General features: G+C 57.5%; 1 protein-coding gene across 3 annotated transcripts in view; it reads right to left on the minus strand.

Annotated features, from left to right (window-relative positions):
* Nucleotides 1–22,070, minus strand: part of LOC141053911 (trafficking protein particle complex subunit 10-like) — a 41,302-nt gene that overhangs the window by 16,734 nt on the left and 2,498 nt on the right. For all 3 annotated transcript variants that reach the window (XM_073551081.1, XM_073551080.1, XM_073551082.1), the window contains exons 6-15: nt 21,914–22,028; nt 21,762–21,838; nt 21,590–21,681; nt 19,243–19,383; nt 18,787–18,899; nt 18,107–18,621; nt 8,312–8,453; nt 8,081–8,239; nt 7,739–7,947; nt 4,229–4,329 (exon numbers count right to left, since the gene is read on the minus strand). In XM_073551081.1, coding sequence (XP_073407182.1) covers nt 4,229–4,329; nt 7,739–7,947; nt 8,081–8,239; nt 8,312–8,453; nt 18,107–18,621; nt 18,787–18,899; nt 19,243–19,383; nt 21,590–21,681; nt 21,762–21,838; nt 21,914–22,028 — 1,664 coding nt within the window. The remainder of the gene's footprint in view (nt 1–4,228; nt 4,330–7,738; nt 7,948–8,080; nt 8,240–8,311; nt 8,454–18,106; nt 18,622–18,786; nt 18,900–19,242; nt 19,384–21,589; nt 21,682–21,761; nt 21,839–21,913; nt 22,029–22,070) is intronic.

Consider the following 22,070-nt stretch of genomic DNA (forward strand, 5'->3'; position numbering starts at 1 on the left):
AGAGGAGCAGTCACCTCCTCCCGTATAACGAGACACAGAGGAGCCGTCACCTCCCCCGTATAACGACACAAAGAGGAGCAGTCACCGCCCCCATATAACGACACACAGAGGAGCCGTCACCTCCTCCCGTATAACGACACACAGAGGGGCCGTCACCTCCCCCCGTATAACGACACAGATGAGCCGTCACCTCCCCCCGTATAACGACACAGATGAGCCGTCAACTCCCCCCGTATAACGAGACAGAGGAGCCGTCAACTCCCCCCCGTATAACGAGACACAGAGGAGCTGTCAGCTCCCCCCGTATAACGAGACACAGAGGAGCAGTCACCTCCCCCGTATAACGACACACAGAGGAGCCGTCACCTCCCCCGTATAACGACACACAGAGGAGCAGTCACCTCCCCCGTATAAGGACACACAGAGGAGCCGTCACCTCCCCCGTATAACGACACACAGAGGAGCCGTCACCTCCCCCCGTATAACGACACACAGAGGAGCCGTCACCTCCCCCGTATAACGACACAGAGGAGCCGTCACCTCCCCCGTATAACGACACACAGAGGAACAGTCACCTCCCCCGTATAACGACACACAGAGGAGACATCACATCCCCCCGTATAACGACACAGAGGAGCAGTCACCTCCCCCGTATAACGACACACAGAGGAGCAGTCACCTCCCCCGTATAACAACACACAGAGGAGCCGTCACCTCCCCCGTATAACAACACACAGAGGAGCAGTCACCTCCCCCCCCGGTATAACGAAACACAGAGGAGCCGTCACCTCCCCCGTATAACACACAGAGGAGCCGTCACCTCCCCCGTATAACACACAGAGGAGCAGTCACCTCCCCCGTATAACACACAGAGGAGCAGTCACCTCCCCCGTATAGCGACACAGAGGAGCAGTCACCTCCCCCCGTATAACGACACACAGAGGAGCCGTCACCTCCCCCCGTATAACACACAGTGGAGTGGAGCAGTCACCTCCCCCCGTATAACGAAACACAAAGGAGCCGTCACCTCCCCCGTATAACACACAGAGGAGCCATCACCTCCCCCCGTATAACACACAGAGGAGCAGTCACCTCCCCCGTATAGCGACACAGAGGAGCCGTCACCTCCCCCTGTATAACGACACACAGAGGAACAGTCACCTCCCCTCATACGACACACAGAGGAACACTCACCTCCCCGTATAACGACACACAGAGGAGCAGTCACCTCCCCCCATATAACACACAGAGGAGCAGTCACCTCCTCCCGTATAACGAGACACAGAGGAGCCGTCACCTCCCCCGTATAACAACACACAGAGGAGCAGTCACCTCCTCCCGTATAACGAGACACAGAGGAGCCGTCACCTCCCCCGTATAACGACACAAAGAGGAGCAGTCACCGCCCCCATATAACGACACACAGAGGAGCCGTCACCTCCTCCCGTATAACGACACACAGAGGGGCCGTCACCTCCCCCCGTATAACGACACAGATGAGCCGTCACCTCCCCCCGTATAACGACACAGATGAGCCGTCAACTCCCCCCGTATAACGAGACAGAGGAGCCGTCAACTCCCCCCCGTATAACGAGACACAGAGGAGCTGTCAGCTCCCCCGTATAACGAGACACAGAGCAGTCACCTCCCCCGTATAACGACACACAGAGGAGCCGTCACCTCCCCCGTATAACGACACACAGAGGAGCAGTCACCTCCCCCGTATAACGACACACAGAGGAGCAGTCACCTCCCCCGTATAACGACACACAGAGGAGCCGTCACCTCCCCCGTATAACGACACACAGAGGAGCCGTCACCTCCCCCCGTATAACGACACACAGAGGAGCCGTCACCTCCCCCGTATAACGACACAGAGGAGCCGTCACCTCCCCCGTATAACGACACACAGAGGAACAGTCACCTCCCCCGTATAACGACACACAGAGGAGACATCACATCCCCCCGTATAACGACACAGAGGAGCAGTCACCTCCTCCGTATAACGACACACAGAGGAGCAGTCACCTCCCCCGTATAACGACACACAGAGGAGCAGTCACCTCCCCCGTATAACAACACACAGAGGAGCCGTCACCTCCCCCGTATAACAACACACAGAGGAGCAGTCACCTCCCCCGTATAGCGACACACAGAGGAGCAGTCACCTCCCCCCCCGGTATAACGAAACACAGAGGAGCCGTCACCTCCCCCGTATAACACACAGAGGAGCCGTCACCTCCCCCGTATAACACACAGAGGAGCAGTCACCTCCCCCGTATAACACACAGAGGAGCAGTCACCTCCCCCGTATAGCGACACAGAGGAGCAGTCACCTCCCCCCGTATAACGACACACAGAGGAGCCGTCACCTCCCCCCGTATAACACACAGTGGAGTGGAGCAGTCACCTCCCCCCGTATAACGAAACACAAAGGAGCCGTCACCTCCCCCGTATAACACACAGAGGAGCCATCACCTCCCCCCGTATAACACACAGAGGAGCAGTCACCTCCCCCATATAGCGATACACAGAGGAGCAGTCACCTCCCCCCGTATAACGACACACAGAGAAGCAGTCACCTCCCCCGTATAACAACACACAGAGGAGCAGTCACCTCCCCCCGTAAAACGACACACAGAGGAGCAGTCACCTCCCCCCGTATAACACACAGTAGAGCAGTCACCTCCCCCCGTATAACACACAGTGGAGCAGTCACCTCCCCCGTATAACGACACAGAGGAGCAGTCACCTCCCCCATATAACGACACACAGAGGAACAGTCACCTCCCCGTATAACGACACACAGAGGAGCAGTCACCTCCCCCTGTATAAGGACACACAGAGGAGCTGTCACCTTCCCCCCTATAACAACACACAGTGGAGCAGTCACCTCCCCCGTATAACGACACACAGAGGAGCAGTCACCTCCCCCTGTACAAGGACACACAGAGGAGCTGTCACCTTCCCCCCTATAACAACACACAGTGGAGCAGTCACCTCCCCCGTATAACGACACACAGAGGGGCCATCACCTCCCCCCGTATAACGACACACAGAGGGGCCATCACCTCCCCCGTATAACACACAGAGGAGACGTCACCTCCCCCGTATAACGAAGACACAGAGGAGCAGTCACCTCCCCCCCGTAAAACACAGAGGAGCCGTCACCTCCCCCGTATAACGACACACAGAGGAGCCGTCACCTCCCCGTATAACGACACACAGAGGATCAGTCACCTCCCCCGTATAACGAACACACAGAGGAGCAGTCACCTCCCCCCGTATAACGACACACAGAGGATCAGTCACCTCCCCCATATAACGAACACACAGAGGAGCAGTCACCTCCCCCGTATAACGAACACACAGAGGAGCAGTCACCTCCCCCGTATAACGACACACAGAGGAGCAGTCACCTCCCCCTTATAAGGACACACAGAGGAGCAGTCACCTCCCCCCCGTATAACGACACACAGAGAAGTAGTCACCTCCCCTCATACGACACACAGAGGAGCAGTCACCTCCCCCGTATAACGACACACAGAGGAGCCGTCACCTCCCCCGTGTAACGACACACAGAGGATCAGTCATTTCCCCCCCCAGTATAACGAACACACAGAGGAGCAGTCACCTCCCCCGTATAACGACACACAGAGGAGCAGTCACCTCCCCCTGTATAAGGACACAGAGGAGCTGTCACCTTCCCCCCATAACAACACACAGAGGAGCAGTCACCTCCCCCGTATAACGACACACAGAGGAGCAGTCACCTCCCCCGTTTAACGACACACAGAGGAACAGTCACCTCCCCCGTATAACGACACACAGAGGAGCAGTCACCTCCCCCCGTATAACGACACACAGAGGAGCAGTCACCTCCCCTCATACGACACACAGAGGGGCCGTCACCTCCCCCCGTATAACGACACAGAGGAGCCGTCACCTCCCCCCGTATAACGACACACAGAGGAACAGTCAACTCCCCCGTATAACGACACACAGAGGAGCAGTCACCTCCCCCTGTATAAGGACACACAGAGGAACAGTCAACTCCCCCGTATAACGACACACAGAGGAGCAGTCACCTCCCCCTGTATAAGGACACACAGAGGAGCTGTCACCTTCCCCCCCTATAACACACAGAGGAGCAGTCACCTCCCCCGTATAACGACACACAGTGGAGCAGTCACCTCCCTCGTATAACGACACACAGAGGAGACGTCACCTTGTGCCTGATGACAGCAGCGTGTGCTGAGCTTTCAGTGGAAGGTGGAACGTCAGGCTGATGATCGTGGAATATATTGACCATGGACAGTCCACCGAAACCTAAGGAAAGATGAGCAATAGTAAACAGCAAGTTTCCCCACTTTCCCCTGAAAGGCGCTCCTGCCTCTGCTAAGCCTTCCCCTACCCCCACAGGAGGATGCTTCCGCTTATACCCCCCCTCCCCCACAAGAGGATGCCTCCGCTAATCCTTCCCCTTACCCCACAGGAGAATGCCTCCGCTTATCCTCCCCATCCCTCCCCAACAGTAGAATGCCTCTGCTTATCCTCCCCCCTCCCCCACAGGAGGAAGCCTCCGCTAATCCTTCCCCTTCCCCCACAGGAGAATGCCTCCACTTATCGTCCCCCCTTCCCCACAGGAGGATGCCTCCGCTGATCCGCCCCCTTCCCCAACAGGAGGATGACTTCGCTTATCGTCCCCCCTCCCCCACAGAATGCCTCAGCTGATCCTCCCCCTTCCCCAACAGGAGGATGACTCCGCTTATCATCCCCCCTCCCCAACAGGATGCCTCCGCTTATCCTCCCCCTTCCCCAACAGGATACCTCCGCTTATCCTCCCCCTCCCTCCACCACAGGAGGATGCCTCCGCTTATCCTCCCTCCACAGGATGCCTCTGCTTATCCTCCCCCTTCCCCGACAGGAGGATGCCTCCGCTTATCCTCCCCCTCACTCCCCCACAGGAGGATGTCCGCTTATCCTCCCTCCTCCCCCACAGAATGCCTTCACTTATCCTCCCCCACAGGAGAATGCCTCCGCTTATCCTCCCCCTCCCTCCCCCACAGGAGAATGCCTCCGCTTATCCTCCCTCCTCCCCACAGGAGAATTCCTCCAATTTTCCTCCCCCTCCCTCCCCCACAGGAGAATTCCTTTACTTACCCTCCCCCTTCCCTCACAGAATGCCTCCGCTTATCCTCCCTCCTCCCCACAAGAGAATGCCGCCGCTTATCCTTCCCTACAGGAGAATGCCTCCACTTATCCTCCCCCCTCCCCCACAGAATGCCTTCACTTATCCTCCCCCACAGGAGAATGCCTCCGCTTATCCTCCCCCTCCCTCCCCCACAGGAGAATGCCTCCGCTTATCCTCCCTCCTCCCCACATGAGAATTCCTCCAATTTTCCTCCCCCTCCCTCCCCCACATGAGAATTCCTCCAATTTTCCTCCCCCTCCCTCCCCCACAGAATTCCTCCAATTATCCTCCCCCTTCCCCCAAAGGAGAATGCCTCCGCTTATCCTCTCCCAGAGGAGGACGCCTCCGATAATCCTCCCTTCCTCCCACAAAAGAGGACGCCTCCGATAATCCTCCCTTCCTCCCACAAAAGAGGACGCCTCCGATAATCCTCCCTTCCTCCCACAAAAGAGGACGCCTCCGATAATCCTCCCTTCCTCCCACAAAAGAGGACGCCTCCGATAATCCTCCCTTCCTCCCACAAAAGAGGACGCCTCCGATAATCCTCCCTTCCTCCCACAAAAGAGGACGCCTCCGATAATCCTCCCTTCCTCCCACAAAAGAGGACGCCTCCGATAATCCTCCCTTCCTCCCACAAAAGAGGACGCCTCCGATAATCCTCCCTTCCTCCCACAAAAGAGGACGCCTCCGATAATCCTCCCTTCCTCCCACAAAAGAGGACGCCTCCGATAATCCTCCCTTCCTCCCACAAAAGAGGACGCCTCCGATAATCCTCCCTTCCTCCCACAAAAGAGGACGCCTCCGATAATCCTCCCTTCCTCCCACAAAAGAGGACGCCTCCGATAATCCTCCCTTCCTCCTTTTCCTCCCCCACCCTCCCCAAAAGAGGACGCCTCCGATAATCCTCCCTCCCTCCCACAAAAGAGGACGCCTCCGATAATCCTCTCCCAAGAACCAAAAGAGGACGCCTCCGATAATCCCCCATCCTCCCACAAAAGAGGACGCCTCCGATAATCCTCCCCTTCCTCCCACAAAAGAGGACGCCTCCGATAATCCTCCCCTCCTCCCACAAAAGAGGACGCCTCCGATAATCCTCCCCTCCTCCCACAAAAGAGGACGCCTCCGATAATCCTCCCCTCCTCCCACAAAAGAGGACGCCTCCGATAATCCTCCCCTCCTCCCACAAAAGAGGACGCCTCCGATAATCCTCCCTTCCTCCCACAAAAGAGGACGCCTCCGATAATCCTCCCTCCTCCCACAAAAGAGGACGCCTCCGATAATCCTCCCTTCCTCCCACAAAAGAGGACGCCTCCGATAATCCTCCCTTCCTCCCACAAAAGAGGACGCCTCCGATAATCTCCCTTCCTCCCACAAAAGAGGACGCCTCCGATAATCCTCCCTTCCTCCCACAAAAGAGGACGCCTCCGATAATCCTCCCTTCCTCCCACAAAAGAGGACGCCTCCGATAATCCTCCCTTCCTCCCACAAAAGAGGACGCCTCCGATAATCCTCCCCTCCTCCCACAAAAGAGGACGCCTCCGATAATCCTCCCCTCCTCCCACAAGAGGAGGACGCCTCCGATAATCCTCCCTCCTCCCACAAAAGAGGACGCCTCCGATAATCCTCCCACAAAAGAGGACGCCTCCGATAATCCTCCCCCAGAGGAGGACGCCTCCGATAATCCTCCCCCAGAGGAGGACGCCTCCGATAATCCTCCCCCAGAGGAGGACGCCTCCGATAATCCTCCCCCAGAGGAGGACGCCTCCGATAATCCTCCCCCAGAGGAGGACGCCTCCGATAATCCTCCCCCAGAGGAGGACGCCTCCGATAATCCTCCCCCAGAGGAGGACGCCTCCGATAATCCTCCCCCAGAGGAGGACGCCTCCGATAATCCTCCCCCGGAGGAGGACGCCTCCGATAATCCTCCCCCAGAGGAGGACGCCTCCGATAATCCTCCCCCAGAGGAGGACGCCTCCGATAATCCTCCCCCAGAGGAGGACGCCTCCGATAATCCTCCCCCAGAGGACGCCTCCGATAATCCTCCCCCAGAGGAGGACGCCTCCGATAATCCTCCCCCAGAGGAGGACGCCTCCGATAATCCTCCCCCAGAGGAGGACGCCTCCGATAATCCTCCCCCAGAGGAGGACGCCTCCGATAATCCTCCCCCAGAGGAGGACGCCTCCGATAATCCTCCCCCAGAGGAGGACGCCTCCGATAATCCTCCCCCAGAGGAGGACGCCTCCGATAACCCTCCCCCAGAGGAGGACGCCTCCGATAATCCTCCCCCAGAGGAGGACGCCTCCGATAATCCTCCCCCAGAGGAGGACGCTGATAATCCTCCCGTCCGCCCCCAGAGGATGCCACTGATAATCCTCCCGCCGCCCCTAGAGGACGCCTCTGATAATTCTCCCGTCCGCCTCCAGAGGACGCCTCTGATAATCCTCCCGTCCGCCCCCAGAGGACGCCTCTGCTTATTCATCCATCAGGAGGACGAATGTTTCCGCATGAGCACACAAAGCCATTGCTCCAAAGAACACTCCGCACCCGTTGCTCAAGGATCCCGCCACTGGGGGAGTGGTGAGGGTCTTTCCCTTTGCGCGGAACTTCTCCATTCATTAGACGTCCGGCCTCGGGGAGGAGACAGACCACATCGAGCTCAAACTCCATGACGTGGTATGGACGGGCCAGAGGAAGGGAGATGCTGGTCACTTTATCAGAACTCTGTACACTGAGGGCACCAACCGACACTTCACCTGTAAATGAGACAGCAGCTGCCAGGAACTGTTACTGGGAGACGGCGGCGGGGAGGACAGCGGGGTTACCATCTGCTCCAGTATCAGAGCACATCACTAGGCTACGTACATGTGAGGAAGCGGCTGCACTCACCATGGCTGTTCTGGTAGATGGAGGCGGTGGTGCCCAGTCCTGGGGTGATCGGCATAGTGTCGGCATTACTCAGCTGCAGGGCGTCTCCACGTTTCACCTGATAATGTCCAGTCATTACCGTAAACTTTAACTTCTGAGGGACTCCAGCAAGAAGGCAATCTGTGAGACAAAGGAGAATGGTGGGAGTGCTGCTCCTGAACAAGGCTTGGGGACTGCTGCCATCCAACTCACCACTCAGTGGCTCCACCTTCAGCTGCGGCTCCTGGGAGTAAACATCATACTGTACTATGGGGTACACATGGGAGAGCAGCAGCCGCACTGCTCCAAAGGACGCCGCCAGCTGGCGCAGGGTGTAGGTGCCTGGCTCCTGAGCCTAAAACATGGAGAAACATGGAGTGAGGACCCCGAGAGATGGGCACCGCTGAATGAGAAAACAAAAGAAGTGCGGGACAGTGCTGCCACCGGAGAGAGGGAACAGAGGAATGTACGAGGCATGACCACCAGCTGAGGGAGGCAACTGAGGATGTACGGAGCAGGGCCATCAGCACAGGGAGGGAACAGAGGACGTATGGGGAATGGCCATCAGCACAGGGAGGGAACAGAGGACGTATGGGGAACGACCACCAGCAGAGGGAGGGAACAGAGGACGTATGGGGAACGGCCACCAGGACAGGGAGGGAACAGAGGACGTATGGGGAACGGCCATCAGCAAAGGGAGGGGACAGAGGACGCATGGGGAACGGCCACCAGGAGAGGGAGGGAACAGAGGACGTATGGGAACAGCCACCAGCACAGGGAGGAAACATGGATTTTTGTGAGTACTCACCGTAAAATCATTTTCTCCGAGACGCTCATTGGGGGACACAGATACTGTGGGTGTATGCTTCTGCCGCTAGGAGGCTGACACTAAGTGAAAAAAAGAGGTTAGCTCCTCCTCCGTCGTATACACCCTCGCCCCTATTGCGGGCGGAAATCAGTTTGGTGCCAAAGCAGTAGGAGGACAACAAAATCAGCCTTAATACAGGTACAACATATCCAAAACACCACCCTTATATCAAATTAGTAAATGCATATAAATTTAAACAAAACAAGAGACAACTGGCTAATAGGGTGGGTCCTGTGTCCCCCAATGAGCGTCTCGGAGAAAAGGATTTTACGGTGAGTACTCACAAAAATCCATGTTTCTCCTTCGTCTCATTGGGGGACACAGATACTGTGGGACATCCTAAAGCAGTCCCTGGGTGGGAGATTGACTCACCGATCCAAGCTACATGCATCTCTTGTTTAAAGTTGTGCCACCATTGCTTGGAGAATTCTTCTACCCAGGCTTGCATCCACCGAGGCCTGAGAATGGATATTATAATGTTTGGCAAATGTGTGCAGGCTGGACCAGCTTGCTGCCTTGCAAACCTGTTCCATCGAAGCCTGGTACCGAAGAGCCCAAGAGGCGCCCACTGCCCGGGTAGAGTGCGCTCTGATCCCTGCTGGAATCAACGTGCCTCTAAGGCTAGTTTCACACTAGCGTTTTGGAGCGCAGCGACGGCCTGCGCACGGCCGCCGCTAAGCCCCACCCCTGCCGCTGCCCCGCCGGTAGCTCCGCCCACCGGCGCATGACTCTGCATGCGCCCTGCGTCCCCTATCTTTATCACAGGGGGCGCAGGCCGTGCGCAGTATGCGTTTGGCGGCGCATGCGTCCTTTTGACGGTGCGCCGACCTGCGCCAAACGCAACCTGCTGCATTTTGGTTGCGTCGGCGTACCGTCAAAAAGGTGCATGCGCCGCCAAACGCATACTGCGCACGGCCTGCGCCCCCTGTGATAAAGATAGGGGACGCAGGGCGCATGCAGCGTCATGCGCCGGTGGGCGGAGCTACCGGCAGGGGCGGGGCTTTGCGGCGGCCATGCGCAGGCCGTCGCTGCGCTCCAAAACACTAGTGTGAAACTAGCCTAATGCGGTAGGGCTCCTGAATAGTCAAACGAATCCATCTGGCTATTGTCGACTTTAAGGCAGCGAGTCCCTACCTGCGCTCTTCAGGGAGCACGAACCGCGTGTCAGTCGACGAAAGGGTGCCGTCCGCGACACGTACCTCCGGAGGGCCCTTACCAGGTCTAACGTGTGAAGAGCCTTTTCCACACGGTGCACCGGTGCTGGACAAAATGAAGGCAAAACAACATCTTCATTAATGTGAAATGAGGACACGACTTTCAGCAGAACAGGAGGGGCTGGTCTGAGGACCACCTCATCCTTATGGAAAGTGAGGAACGGAGCTCGGCAGTATAGAGCCGCCAGCTCTGAAACCCGCCTGATAGAAGTGATGGCCACTAGGGGAACAACTTTCCAGGAAAGGTACCTCAAAGAGATATCCTGAAGCGGTTCAAAATGGAGCTTCCTGCAGAACACCTAGGACAATGTTAAGGACCCATGCGTCCATAGGCGCCTTATAGGGAGGTATCCAGTGGGAGACTCTCTGGATGAAAAGTCTTCACCTGCAAATTGGTAGTAATTCTGCACTGGAACAGGACGGATAAGGCCGACATTTGTCTCCTGCGGGAACTTGGGGCAAAGCCCGAGTCTAAGCCCGACTGGAGAAAAGCCAAGATGTTGGGGATCGAGAATCTCAGCGGAGAAACACCGCGGCCTCGACCTCAAGCACAGAACACCTTCCAGGTGTGGTGGTAAATTCATGCTGAAGCAGGCCTTCGGGCGCTAATCATTGTAGCGACCACCTCGCTCCCGAACCCTGCCTGGGTTAGAACCCAAGATTCAATGGCCATGCCATCATACACAGAGTCCCTGAGTTCGGGTGGCAAATCAGCCCTTGAGACGGTAGAACTGGGCGCTCTAGCAGGCGCCCAGGCACGTCGGCGAGCAGCTGCATCAGATATGCGTACCACGCTCGACGGGGCCAGCAGAATCGCCGGCCCCCCTTCCGTTTTGATCCTTTTGCTGACTCTCGGGAGTAGTGGTAGTGGAGGAAATAGATATGGGAGACGAAACTGGTTCCATGGCAGAACCAACGCGTCCACCGCGAATGCCTGCGGGCCCCTGGCCCGAGCGACATATGTGGGCACCTTGGAATTCACTCTGGAAGCCATCAGGTCCACATCCGGAGCTCCCCACAGTTGACAACTCTGCTGAAGAACTTCGGGATGTAGAGACCACTCTCCGGATGCAAGACCCTGCCGGCTGAGGAAGTCTGCCGCCCAATTTTCCACGCCCGGGATGTGGACAGCCGAAATCACTGATTGATCTGCTTCGGCCCACTGAAAATCGTGCCCCACCTCGTGCATGGTTGCTCTGCTGCGAGTGCCCCCCTGACGAATTATGCAAGCCACCACCGTGGCGTTGTCCGATTGAATCCGGACGGGGCGGCCTGCTAGAAAGTGATGAAACTCCTGCAGAGCCAGCCGAATTGCTCGTCTCTCCAAAAAGTTGATTGGGCGACGTGCCTCCTGTGGCGACCACCGTTCCTAGGTTGTTTGGTGGTGAAACACCGCTCCCCATCCGAGGAGACTGGCGTCGATTGTCATTCTCAGCCCATGACCTGGGGGGAAAGGTTTCCCCTAGGCCAGAGAGGAACTGGTAATCCACATCCGAGCGACTGCCTGACCTGAGATGACTGTTGGTACTGCCGATCGAGCGTGAAAGGATTCTTGTCCCAGGCTGACACTAGGCGTGCTGCAGGGGGCGAAGATGGAACTGGGCGAAAAGGTATCGCTTCCATTGCTGCCACCATTTTCCCTAGGATCCTCATCCCGGATCGGATGGTATGAGGGACTGGTTGGCGTAGTGTCCGGACTCCCTGCCGGAGACTAGCGCCTTTTCCTGAGGAAGAATTACCAACCCTCGGCAAGTGTCGAAGATCATTCCTAGGAAGGAACTCCTTTGAACTAGCACAAGGGATGGCTTCTTCGTATTGACCAACCATCTAGGCAGGCAAGAGTATCTAGCGTGATGCGGACACCTTCCTCGCATGCCCGTATTGACGGGCCCTTGACCAAGAGGTTGTCCAGTTAAGGCAAGACGACCATGCCTCGAGAATGCAGTGTGGCCATGACAATTGCCATAACCTTTGTGAACACTCTGGGAGCCGTGGCTAGCCCGAAGGGTAGCGCTACGAACTGAAAATGTTGAACGCTGATGGTGAAGCGTAGAAACCTCTGATCAGGAGGAAACATGGAAATATGGAGAAATGAGTCCTGGCTGTCTATTGAGGCCAAGTATTCTCACTGCTCCATGGCCGATATGACAGAACGGAGAGACTCCATCCGGAAATGTCTGATCCTGCTGAATTTGTTCAGAAGCTTCATGTCCAAAACAGGCCTGACAGACCCGTCCTTTTTGGGGACCGCAAAAAGGTTGGGATAGAACCCTGAGCTCTTCCATGTTCCGGCACTGGAACAATGACTCCGTTGTGCAGGAGCGACTTGATGGCTCCTAATAGAGCACTTGCCTGGGTATCCACCCTAGGAAGCTGGAAAAGAAAAAAAAAAAAACATCTTGGAGGGTATCACACAAAATCTATTTTGTAAATTGAGGCCACCAATTTCTTTACCCATGCGTCGTGAGCGACAATGACCCAGATGTGGTGAAACCAGAGTAGGCGGCCGACCACCTTGCCTGTGTCGTCCGGTAAAGGCCTCGAGTCATTTGGCCAACGATCTTTGGGATCTGGATCCCCTCGATCTGAGCCGCTGAGTAGGCAACCTCCCCAATGGGTTGGCTCTATATGAGACCTGCCGCCCCTATCCAGGCTGGGGCGGTCTGAGGTGGCAGCATTGGCCGCTATAGTCCACCCGGGGTTGCGAAAGGCCCGAAAACATGCCTGAAAACGTGTGACAAAAAAACATTTTGACCCTTTGTTGAAGGAGAAACCCGCTCTTTGCTCCTGTGGAGTTGGAGATAAGTTGATTCAACTTCTCCCCAAATAGATGGCCACACTGATAAGGCAGGGAAGTCAAAGACTTCTTAGAAGTAGAGTCGGCTCACCATGTCCTTAACCATAGGGCTCTTCTGATAGAAATTGCATTAGCGGCAGCAAGTGCCGAGCAATTGTCCGCATCCAAAGACACATCGATTACATAGTCTCCGGTCATCGCCATCTAACCTGCAACCTCCGAAATCTCTGCAGGTAGATCCTGCTCCTGCGCGACCTTGTTTAATGTTTCTGACTATGATATCATGGCCTTGGCCACCCAAGTTGATGCGAATGAGGAAGCGAGTGCTGACCCCGACGCCTCATATACTGAGCGAGCTAGGTTCTCTATAAGGCGATTTGTGAGATCCTTAATCGAGGATACACTAAGGACGAATAGCAGGGTCTTAGTGGCTAGGCGCGAAACCGGAGGATCCACCATCGGGGATTCCATCCATTTCTTACGGAGATCCAGAACGGATACCCTGTTTTGAGTGCCTTTTTACCTAAAAAAAACGCCTGTCTGGACGTTCTCTGTGCCGCTGCACTATGTCTTCAGACTCCGGGTGAGAAGAAAAAAATTCTGTGTGGGCGCTTCACTCGCTTAAATGCCACTTTATGCCCAGTAGCCGCTGCAGGACCATCTTCAATCCCCAGAGTCTGATCGACGGCTTCTATGAAGCTGTCCACTGTTTCACGTGATCCTGGAGTGTCCAGGTCAAGGGGCTCGTCAGAGTAGCAATCTGAGGTCTGCTCGCTATCAACCACTGGTGACGGGAAGCGAGAAGCAGAACTTGCGGATGCCGAAGCATCAGATGGACTGGGCGACACCGAGTGGGCTCTTTTCCCCCGGGTCTGCCTGGTATGAGAGCGGCCCCTGCAGGCCAAAGGCTCTTGTGAGGTGGAGGTTCCCTCTAAGGCCGGCGAGCCACTGTCCCTGCCCCTATCTGGGGTCCGAAGGAACTCGACTGCCCTCGTCAGCGATGTCATGGACTGTGATAGAGATAGCCCACTCCGGGGGGGGGGGGGTCCGGGACCTCGGTCGCGGTCGCAGGGGAGGGCTCTTGGGCGCGTTTGGAGTCACAGGCTTCGCATAATTTTGGCTCTGTGGTCGTGGAAACCTAACTCCAGAAGAAATGCATGCGGCATAAACGTGTGCCCTAATTTAAATGACGGTTGAGGGGACGGGACCTCTAAACGCCCATAGCGCTTCTCTAGGGTCGGGGTCACACTTACCCCGTCCTGTGTCCCCACGTCCGCTGCCTCTGTGCTGGGCTCAATTTGTTCGGCGTCTGCCCTAGCCCGGGGGGCGGCGCCGGAAAGGACGTCACACCAGGGGCGGTACTTCCGCCCGCGGCCTAGTCACACCGAAGCCGCGGGCTAAATTTTGCATGCCCGCCCGCCGCGAAAAGACGCCACACCGGGGGCGGGACTTCCGCCCGCAGCCTAGTCACGACCGAAGCCGCGGGCTAAATTTTGCATGCCCGCCCGCAGCGGGGGGAGGGGTCGCGCTGATGATCCCTGCAGCCGGAACCCGGCGTCCACGCCTGGCGGAAAGAGGCAGGAGAGGGAAGGAGGAATGCCTTACACTTCCTAAGATGCCTGGAGCTTCAGTGGATTCCCTGGAGCGCTGCCGCAGGGCCCTCCCCAGCCCTCCTTACCTGACTCCGGATCTAGCACACCAGGTAGAGGGGACAGGGTTAATTTCTGGACGGTGCAGGCACCCTAGCTCAGTCTAACCCCTTCAGGGGGTGAGGAGAGGGACCGTCCGCCGCCTTGCAGCACCGCCGTCTAGTGTTGGTGGAGCAGTGGGGGCCGCACAGACTAGTCTTGTGCCTCTGTACAAGCCCATGGTTTCAATACCTAGGGGTGGACAGGGCTAAGTCCGGCATCGTGTCCCACGTCGCGGGAGAGGATACGTGGAGAGACACTCGCACGTGCTCGCCCGTTGATCGTTTGGGGAAACCGGATCCTTTCAATAGGATGCGTTGTCCCTGTCTTATCTTCATAAAATAACAAACAAAAATAGAAGTCTGGGGAAAAAGCCCAGATATGTCCCACGGTGCGAGAAAGGATACGCGGAGGCGATACTCAACGCGTGCTCGCCCGTTGATGGTTTGGGGAGATCGGCCCCTTTCAATAGGGTCCGTCGCCCCTGTCTTATCTTCATGGAAAAAAGAAAAAGAAGTCTGGAGAAAACTAGACACGTGTGCCTTCAAAGACACTAAGCATAAAACTGATTTCTGCCCGCAATAGGGGCGAGGGTGTATACGACGGAGGAGGAGCTAACCTCTTTTTCACTTAGTGTCAGCCTCCTAGCGGCAGAAGCATACACCCACAGTATTTGTGTCCCCCAATGAGGCGAAGGAGAAACAGAGGACGTATGAGGAATGGCCACCGGCTGAGGGAGGGAACAGAGGACGTATGGGGCACGGCCACCAGCACAGGGAGGGAACAGAGGACGTATGGGGAACGGCCATCAGCAAAGGGAGGGAACAGAGGACGCATGGGGAATGGCCACCAGGAGAGGGAGGGAAGAGAGGACGTATGGGGAACGGCCATCAGCAAAGGGAGGGAACAGAGGACGCATGGGGAATGGCCACCAGGAGAGGGAGGGAACAGAGGACGTATGGGGATCGGCCACCAGCACAGGGAGGAAACAGAGGACGTATGGGGAACGGCCACCAGCACAGGGAGGGAACAGAGGACGTATGGGGAACGGCCACCAGCACAGGGAGGAAACAGAGGACGTATGGGGCACGGCCGCCAGCACAGGGAGGGAACAGAGGACGTATGGGGAACGGCCACCAGCACAGGGAGGGAACAGAGGACGTATGGGGAACGGCCACCAGCACAGGGAGGAAACAGAGGACGTATGGGGCACGGCCGCCAGCAGAGGGAGGGAACAGAGGACGTATGGGGAACGGCCACCAGCACAGGGAGGGAACAGAGGACGTATGGGGAACGGCCATCAGCAAAGGGAGGGAACAGAGGACGCATGGGGAATGGCCACCAGGAGAGGGAGGGAACAGAGGACGTATGGGGAACGGCCACCAGCACAGGGAGGAAACAGAGGACGTATGGGGAACGGCCACCAGCACAGGGAGGGAACAGAGGACGTATGGGGAACGGCCACCAGCACAGGGAGGAAACAGAGGACGTATGGGGCACGGCCGCCAGCACAGGGAGGGAACAGAGGACGTATGGGGAACGGCCACCAGCACAGGGAGGGAACAGAGGACGTATGGGGAACGGCCACCAGCACAGGGAGGAAACAGAGGACGTATGGGGCACGGCCGCCAGCAGAGGGAGGGAACAGAGGACGTATGGGGAACGGCCACCAGCACAGGGAGGGAACAGAGGACGTATGGGGAACGGCCATCAGCACAGGGAGGGAACAGAGGACGCATGGGGAACGGCCACCAGCACAGGGAGGAAACAGAGGACGTATGGGGAACGGCCACCAGCACAGGGAGGAAACAGAGGACGTATGGGGAACGGCCACCAGCACAGGGAGGAAACAGAGGACGTATGGGGCACGGCCACCAGCAGAGGGAGGGAACAGAGGACGAATGGGGAACGGCCACGAGCACAGGGAGGAAACAGAGGACGTATGGGGAACGGCCGCCGGCTGAGGGAGGGAACAGAGGACGTATGGGGAACGGCCACGAGCACAGGGAGGGAACAGAGGACGTATGGGGAACGGCCACCAGCACAGGGAGGGAACAGAGGACGTATGGGGCACGGCCACCAGCACAGGGAGGGAACAGAGGACGTATGGGGAACGGCCACCAGCACAGGGAGGGAACAGAGGACGTATGGGGAACGGCCACCAGCACAGGGAGGGAACAGAAGACATATGGGGCACAGCCGCCAGCGCAAGGAGGGAACAGAGGACGTATGAGGCACGGCTGCCAGCACAGGGAGGGAACAGAGGACGTATGGGGAACAGCCGCCGGCTGAGGGAGGGAACAGAGGACGTATGGGGAAAAACTGCCGGTGGAGGGAGGGAATAAAGGACGCACAGGGAGGACAGGTGTAAGGGGGTGTACACTAGGGTGACCGCAAAAAATCGATGTCGGAATTTTGTCCGTCTGGACCCCACAAAACGATTCCCCTTTCCAGATATTGAGAGAGCCAAAATTTGAGCTCGATCAAACGACGTTAACCCGTGCCGCTCGTCGCTCAAAGTTTGAAAAAATCCAAATTGAGGTATTTTAAGATTTAGGTATTTTGCATAGTCTGTTAGACTATAAAGAATGTGACAACAACATTGCAGAAATAGCCCTGACCAAATTTTCGAACCATTTGTGGTATTTGAATGCAGAGTTGGTGGGATTATCGTTTTTTGATCCCACCATTACAGACAATGAAAAGTTGTTAATGGCTAATAAATTGCTCAGTAGCACAGATGAACCATCAGAGCACGCTAACCTACATGAGCTGATAATTTTACATAGTTATCTAATCTATTCTAGAGCTTTTGTTAAAGTAGTTTTTGAAACGTCAGAATATAATGCTCGGCATTTGCTTACAACTTGCAGGACATATTGCTTTTGTTCTTCATCTTTTGTCAGAAGGTCGTTAAAGTCGGTTACTTCCTACCTCTTTTAATTTTTCTTTCCTAACTTTTAGATTTACAACCCTAGCGTGCTCTGATGGTTCATCTGTGCTACTGAGCAATTTATTAGCCATTAACAACTTTTCATTGTCTGTAATGGTGGGATCAAAAAACGATAATCCCACCAACTCTGCATTCAAATACCACAAATGGTTCGAAAATTTGGTCAGGGCTATTTCTGCAATGTTGTTGTCACATTCTTTATAGTCTAACAGACTATGCAAAATACCTAAATCTTAAAATACCTCAATTTGGATTTTTTCAAACTTTGAGCGACGAGCGGCACGGGTTAACGTCGTTTGATCGAGCTCAAATTTTGGCTCTCTCAATATCTGGAAAGGGGAATCGTTTTGTGGGGTCCAGACGAACAAGATTCTGACATTTTTTCCCCCCCATATGAGATCCGGTCACCCTAGTGTACACGCTTCTTTTTGGCAGCCTGGCCTGCACTGGTGTCCACTGACGCACTCGCACCAGAAGCCCCTCAGTACCTGGGTGTGGAAGGTCACATGGTTGAGTCCCGGCTGCAGGACCACATTGTTGCAGCATAAGTTGTGGGCGCCGTTATCCAGTTTGAGGCCGGAGAGTCTGTCCAGGGGAGAGGATGAGCCAGGATCCTGCGGCCGTAGCAACATGTGTACGTTCCTGCACATCACGCCTGTGCTGACAAGGCCACTCTCTGACGGACTCTTCTCCTGCATCTCTGACAGCTCCAGAACGGCTGGAGGGGCTCGGACACCCAGTGCAGCCTCAGGTGGAAAGTGCACAGTGCCCCCTGCGGGTTTGTGGCGGGTCAGCCACTCTGCAGTTTTGCGGTAGCTGTTCTTCTCCAGACTGTAATGGAAATATCCTGAGAGATGCTGCAGGTGAAATGGCTCTGGCATCAAGCAGAGGAGTGTCAGCTCTATAGACAAGGACCCACCGACATGGACAACCGCATTGGGGGGATCGAAGCGGAGAGACATCAGCTGAGCAAACGAGCCAAACGGGAGGTTGATTGGGTCACCTGAGGAGACGGACAGTCATGACCAGGCAGAAGAACCCGCTACCACCTGCCAAAATCCCACTGCTGACCCCATGTGACCTCCTGCTGCCACTTACACTCACTGTACCCTCCTCTACCACACTGTACCCTCATCACCACCATACCCCACCCTCCACCATTCCATACCTCCATCATCGGGGCCCTGTGAGGAGAGGCTGAGTATCTCTTGCCCGTATGTCACACGCTCATCCTGGGTAAGGTTGTGGTCGGTGGCCAGGAGACTGCAAGTCCTCAGGTATCTGGAGACGAGTTAAGGGGGCCGGTTCACGAGCGGACGGGGGCCACGAGTGGACAGGGGACGGTCGGGCTTCCCACAGAGGGGGGGTGTGGGTGGGTAGTCAACGAGCAGACAGGGGGGCGGGTGGGACACGAGCGGCCCACAAGCAGACGGGGGGGGAGAGCGGAGGTGGCCACGAGCGTGTTACGAGCGGACAGAGGGGCGGGCCACGAGCGGATCGGGGGGGGCGGGTGTTCCACGAGCGGACGGGGGAGGGGGCGGGTGGGCCTCAAGCGGATGGGGGGGGAGGGGGTGGCTGGGCCACAAGCGGACGAAATGAAAATGAACCAAAGCATAAAAGATACAGCTCAGTCTGCCCCAGCTGCTTCTGACATTCTGCCAGCTGCTTCTGGGTGTGGGTAAGGGGCAGGGCCCAACCCTCAGCCTGGTACATGCGGAGCGCCCCTTGTAGGTAGGGCTCAGCCTTCTGCGGCAGAGACTTCTTCCTGAGGAGAGAAAGTGAAGAGCCAAACATCACAACCCACAAGATGCCACATTCAGAAACCCTAAAAGGGAGGGAAGAGCGAGAGAGAGCGGAGCGAGGGAAGAGCGAGAGAGAGCGGAGCGAGGGAAGAGCGAGAGAGAGCGGAGCGAGGGAAGAGCGAGAGAGAGCGGAGCGAGGGAAGAGCGAGAGAGAGCGGAGCGAGGGAAGAGCGAGAGAGAGCGGAGCGAGGGAAGAGCGAGAGAGAGCGAAGAGCGAGAGAGAGCGGAGAGAGGGAAGAGCGAGAGAGAGCGGAGCGAGGGAAGAGCGAGAGAGAGCGGAGCGAGGGAAGAGCGAGAGAGAGCGGAGCGAGGGAAGAGCGAGAGAGAGCGGAGCGAGGGAAGAGCGAGAGAGAGCGGAGCGAGGGAAGAGCGAGAGAGAGCGGAGCGAGGGAAGAGCGAGAGAGAGCGGAGCGAGGGAAGAGCGAGAGAGAGCGGAGCGAGGGAAGAGCGAGAGAGAGCGGAGCGAGGGAAGAGCGAGAGAGAGCGGAGCGAGGGAAGAGCGAGAGAGAGCGGAGCGAGGGAAGAGCGAGAGAGAGAGGAGCGAGGGAAGAGCGAGAGAGAGAGGAGCGAGGGAAGAGCGAGAGAGAGAGGAGCGAGGGAGGAGCGAGGGAAGAGCGAGAGAGAGCGGAGCGAGGGAAGAGCGAGAGAGCGCGGAGCGAGGGAAGAGCGAGAGAGAGCGGAGCGAGGGAAGAGCGAGAGAGAGCGGAGCGAGGGAAGAGCGAGAGAGAGCGGAGCGAGGGAAGAGCGAGAGAGAGAGGAGCGAGAGAAGAGCGAGAGAGAGGAGCGAGGGAGGAGCGAGGGAAGAGCGAGAGAGAGCGGAGCGAGGGAAGAGCGAGAGAGCGCGGAGCGAGGGAAGAGCGAGAGAGCGCGGAGCGAGGGAAGAGCGAGAGAGCGCGGAGCGAGGGAAGAGCGAGAGAGCGCGGAGCGAGGGAAGAGCGAGAGAGCGCGGAGCGAGGGAAGAGCGAGAGAGCACGGAGCGAGGGAAGAGCGAGAGAGCGCGGAGCGAGGGAAGAGCGAGAGAGCGCGGAGCGAGGGAAGAGCGAGAGAGAGCGGAGCGAGGGAAGAGCGAGAGAGAGCGGAGCGAGGGAAGAGCGAGAGAGAGCGGAGCGAGGGAAGAGCGAGAGAGAGCGGAGCGAGGGAAGAGCGAGAGAGAGCGGAGCGAGGGAAGAGCGAGAGAGAGCGGAGCGAGGGAAGAGCGAGAGAGAGCGGAGCGAGGGAAGAGCGAGAGAGAGCGCGGAGCGAGGAAAGAGAAAGCGGAGCGAGGAAAGAGAGAGCGCGGAGCGAGGAAAGAGGAAGGGACGAGGGAGGGACGAGGGAGGGACGAGGGAGGGACGAGGGAGGGACGAGGGAGGGACGAGCGAGGGACGAGCGAGGGACGAGCGAGGGACGAGCGAGGGACGAGCGAGGGACGAGCGAGGGACGAGCGAGGGACGAGCGAGGGACGAGCGAGGGACGAGAGAGAGGGGCGTGGGCTCAGCAGGTCGGGGAGGGGCGTGGGCTCAGCAGGTCGGGGAGGGGCGTGGGCTCAGCAGGTCGGGGAGGGGCGTGAGCTCAGCAGGTCGGGGAGGGGCGTGGGCTCAGCAGGTCGGGGAGGGGCGTGGGCTCAGCAGGTCGGGGAGGGGCGTGGGCTCAGCAGGTCGGGGAGGGGCGTGGGCTCAGCAGGTCGGGGAGGGGCGTGGGCTCAGCAGGTCGGGGAGGGGCGTGGGCTCAGCAGGTCGGGGAGGGGCGTGGGCTCAGCAGGTCGGGGAGGGGCGTGGGCTCAGCAGGTCGGGGAGGGGCGTGGGCTCAGCAGGTCGGGGAGGGGCGTGGGCTCAGCAGGTCGGGGAGGGGCGTGGGCTCAGCAGGTCGGGGAGGGGCGTGGGCTCAGCAGGTCGGGGAGGGGCGTGGGCTCAGCAGGTCGGGGAGGGGCGTGGGCTCAGCAGGTCGGGGAGGGGCGTGGGCTCAGCAGGTCGGGGAGGGGCGTGGGCTCAGCAGGTCGGGGAGGGGCGTGGGCTCAGCAGGTCGGGGAGGGGCGTGGGCTCAGCAGGTCGGGGAAGGGCGTGGGCTCAGCAGGTCGGGTAGGAGGTGTGCTCAGCAGGTCGGGGAGGGGCGTGGGCTCAGCAGGTCGGAAAGGGGGGTGAGCTCAGCAGGTCGGAAAGGGGGGTGAGCAGGAATGTGCTCTTTACTTACATATAGAAGTCAGACAGGTTCTTCCCCACCAGTTTGGCAGATCGGCTCCTCCCAATGCTGCTGTACATTTCTATGGTGGCGTGTGCCAGGTCCTGCAGTGAGATGGAGGGTGAACCAATTAATGAGTTGTGGTGGGATGTTCTAGGTCAGGGATCACCACCCATTCCCTCACCAGGTAATGCTTCTCAAAGGCCTCCTCTGAGGACAGAGCCTCCTGCAGCTTCTTGTAGGGACTTTGTGCCGTGTTCTCTGCGGAAGAAAGATCAGGTAAATACAATAGAGAGCAGAGGGGAAAAAAACGCCACAGGCACTCCAGATATATACCAGTTTCCGGTCTCTCTGTTCCTAACCCAGCAAGTAAATCCACGGTCCTTTGCAGGTCCTCAGAGCACGGGCCAGACTCAGACACCAAACCACAGAGGGATCCCAGAGCCTGTAGCTAAAAGCACAAAGGTGTGGTCAGGAGAAGCAGGACCTTGCA

The sequence above is a fragment of the Dendrobates tinctorius genome, unplaced genomic scaffold, assembly GCF_039654945.1.
Source record: "Dendrobates tinctorius isolate UK_male_01 unplaced genomic scaffold, ASM3965494v1 ptg000172l, whole genome shotgun sequence".
Classification (NCBI taxonomy): Eukaryota; Metazoa; Chordata; class Amphibia; order Anura; family Dendrobatidae; genus Dendrobates; species Dendrobates tinctorius.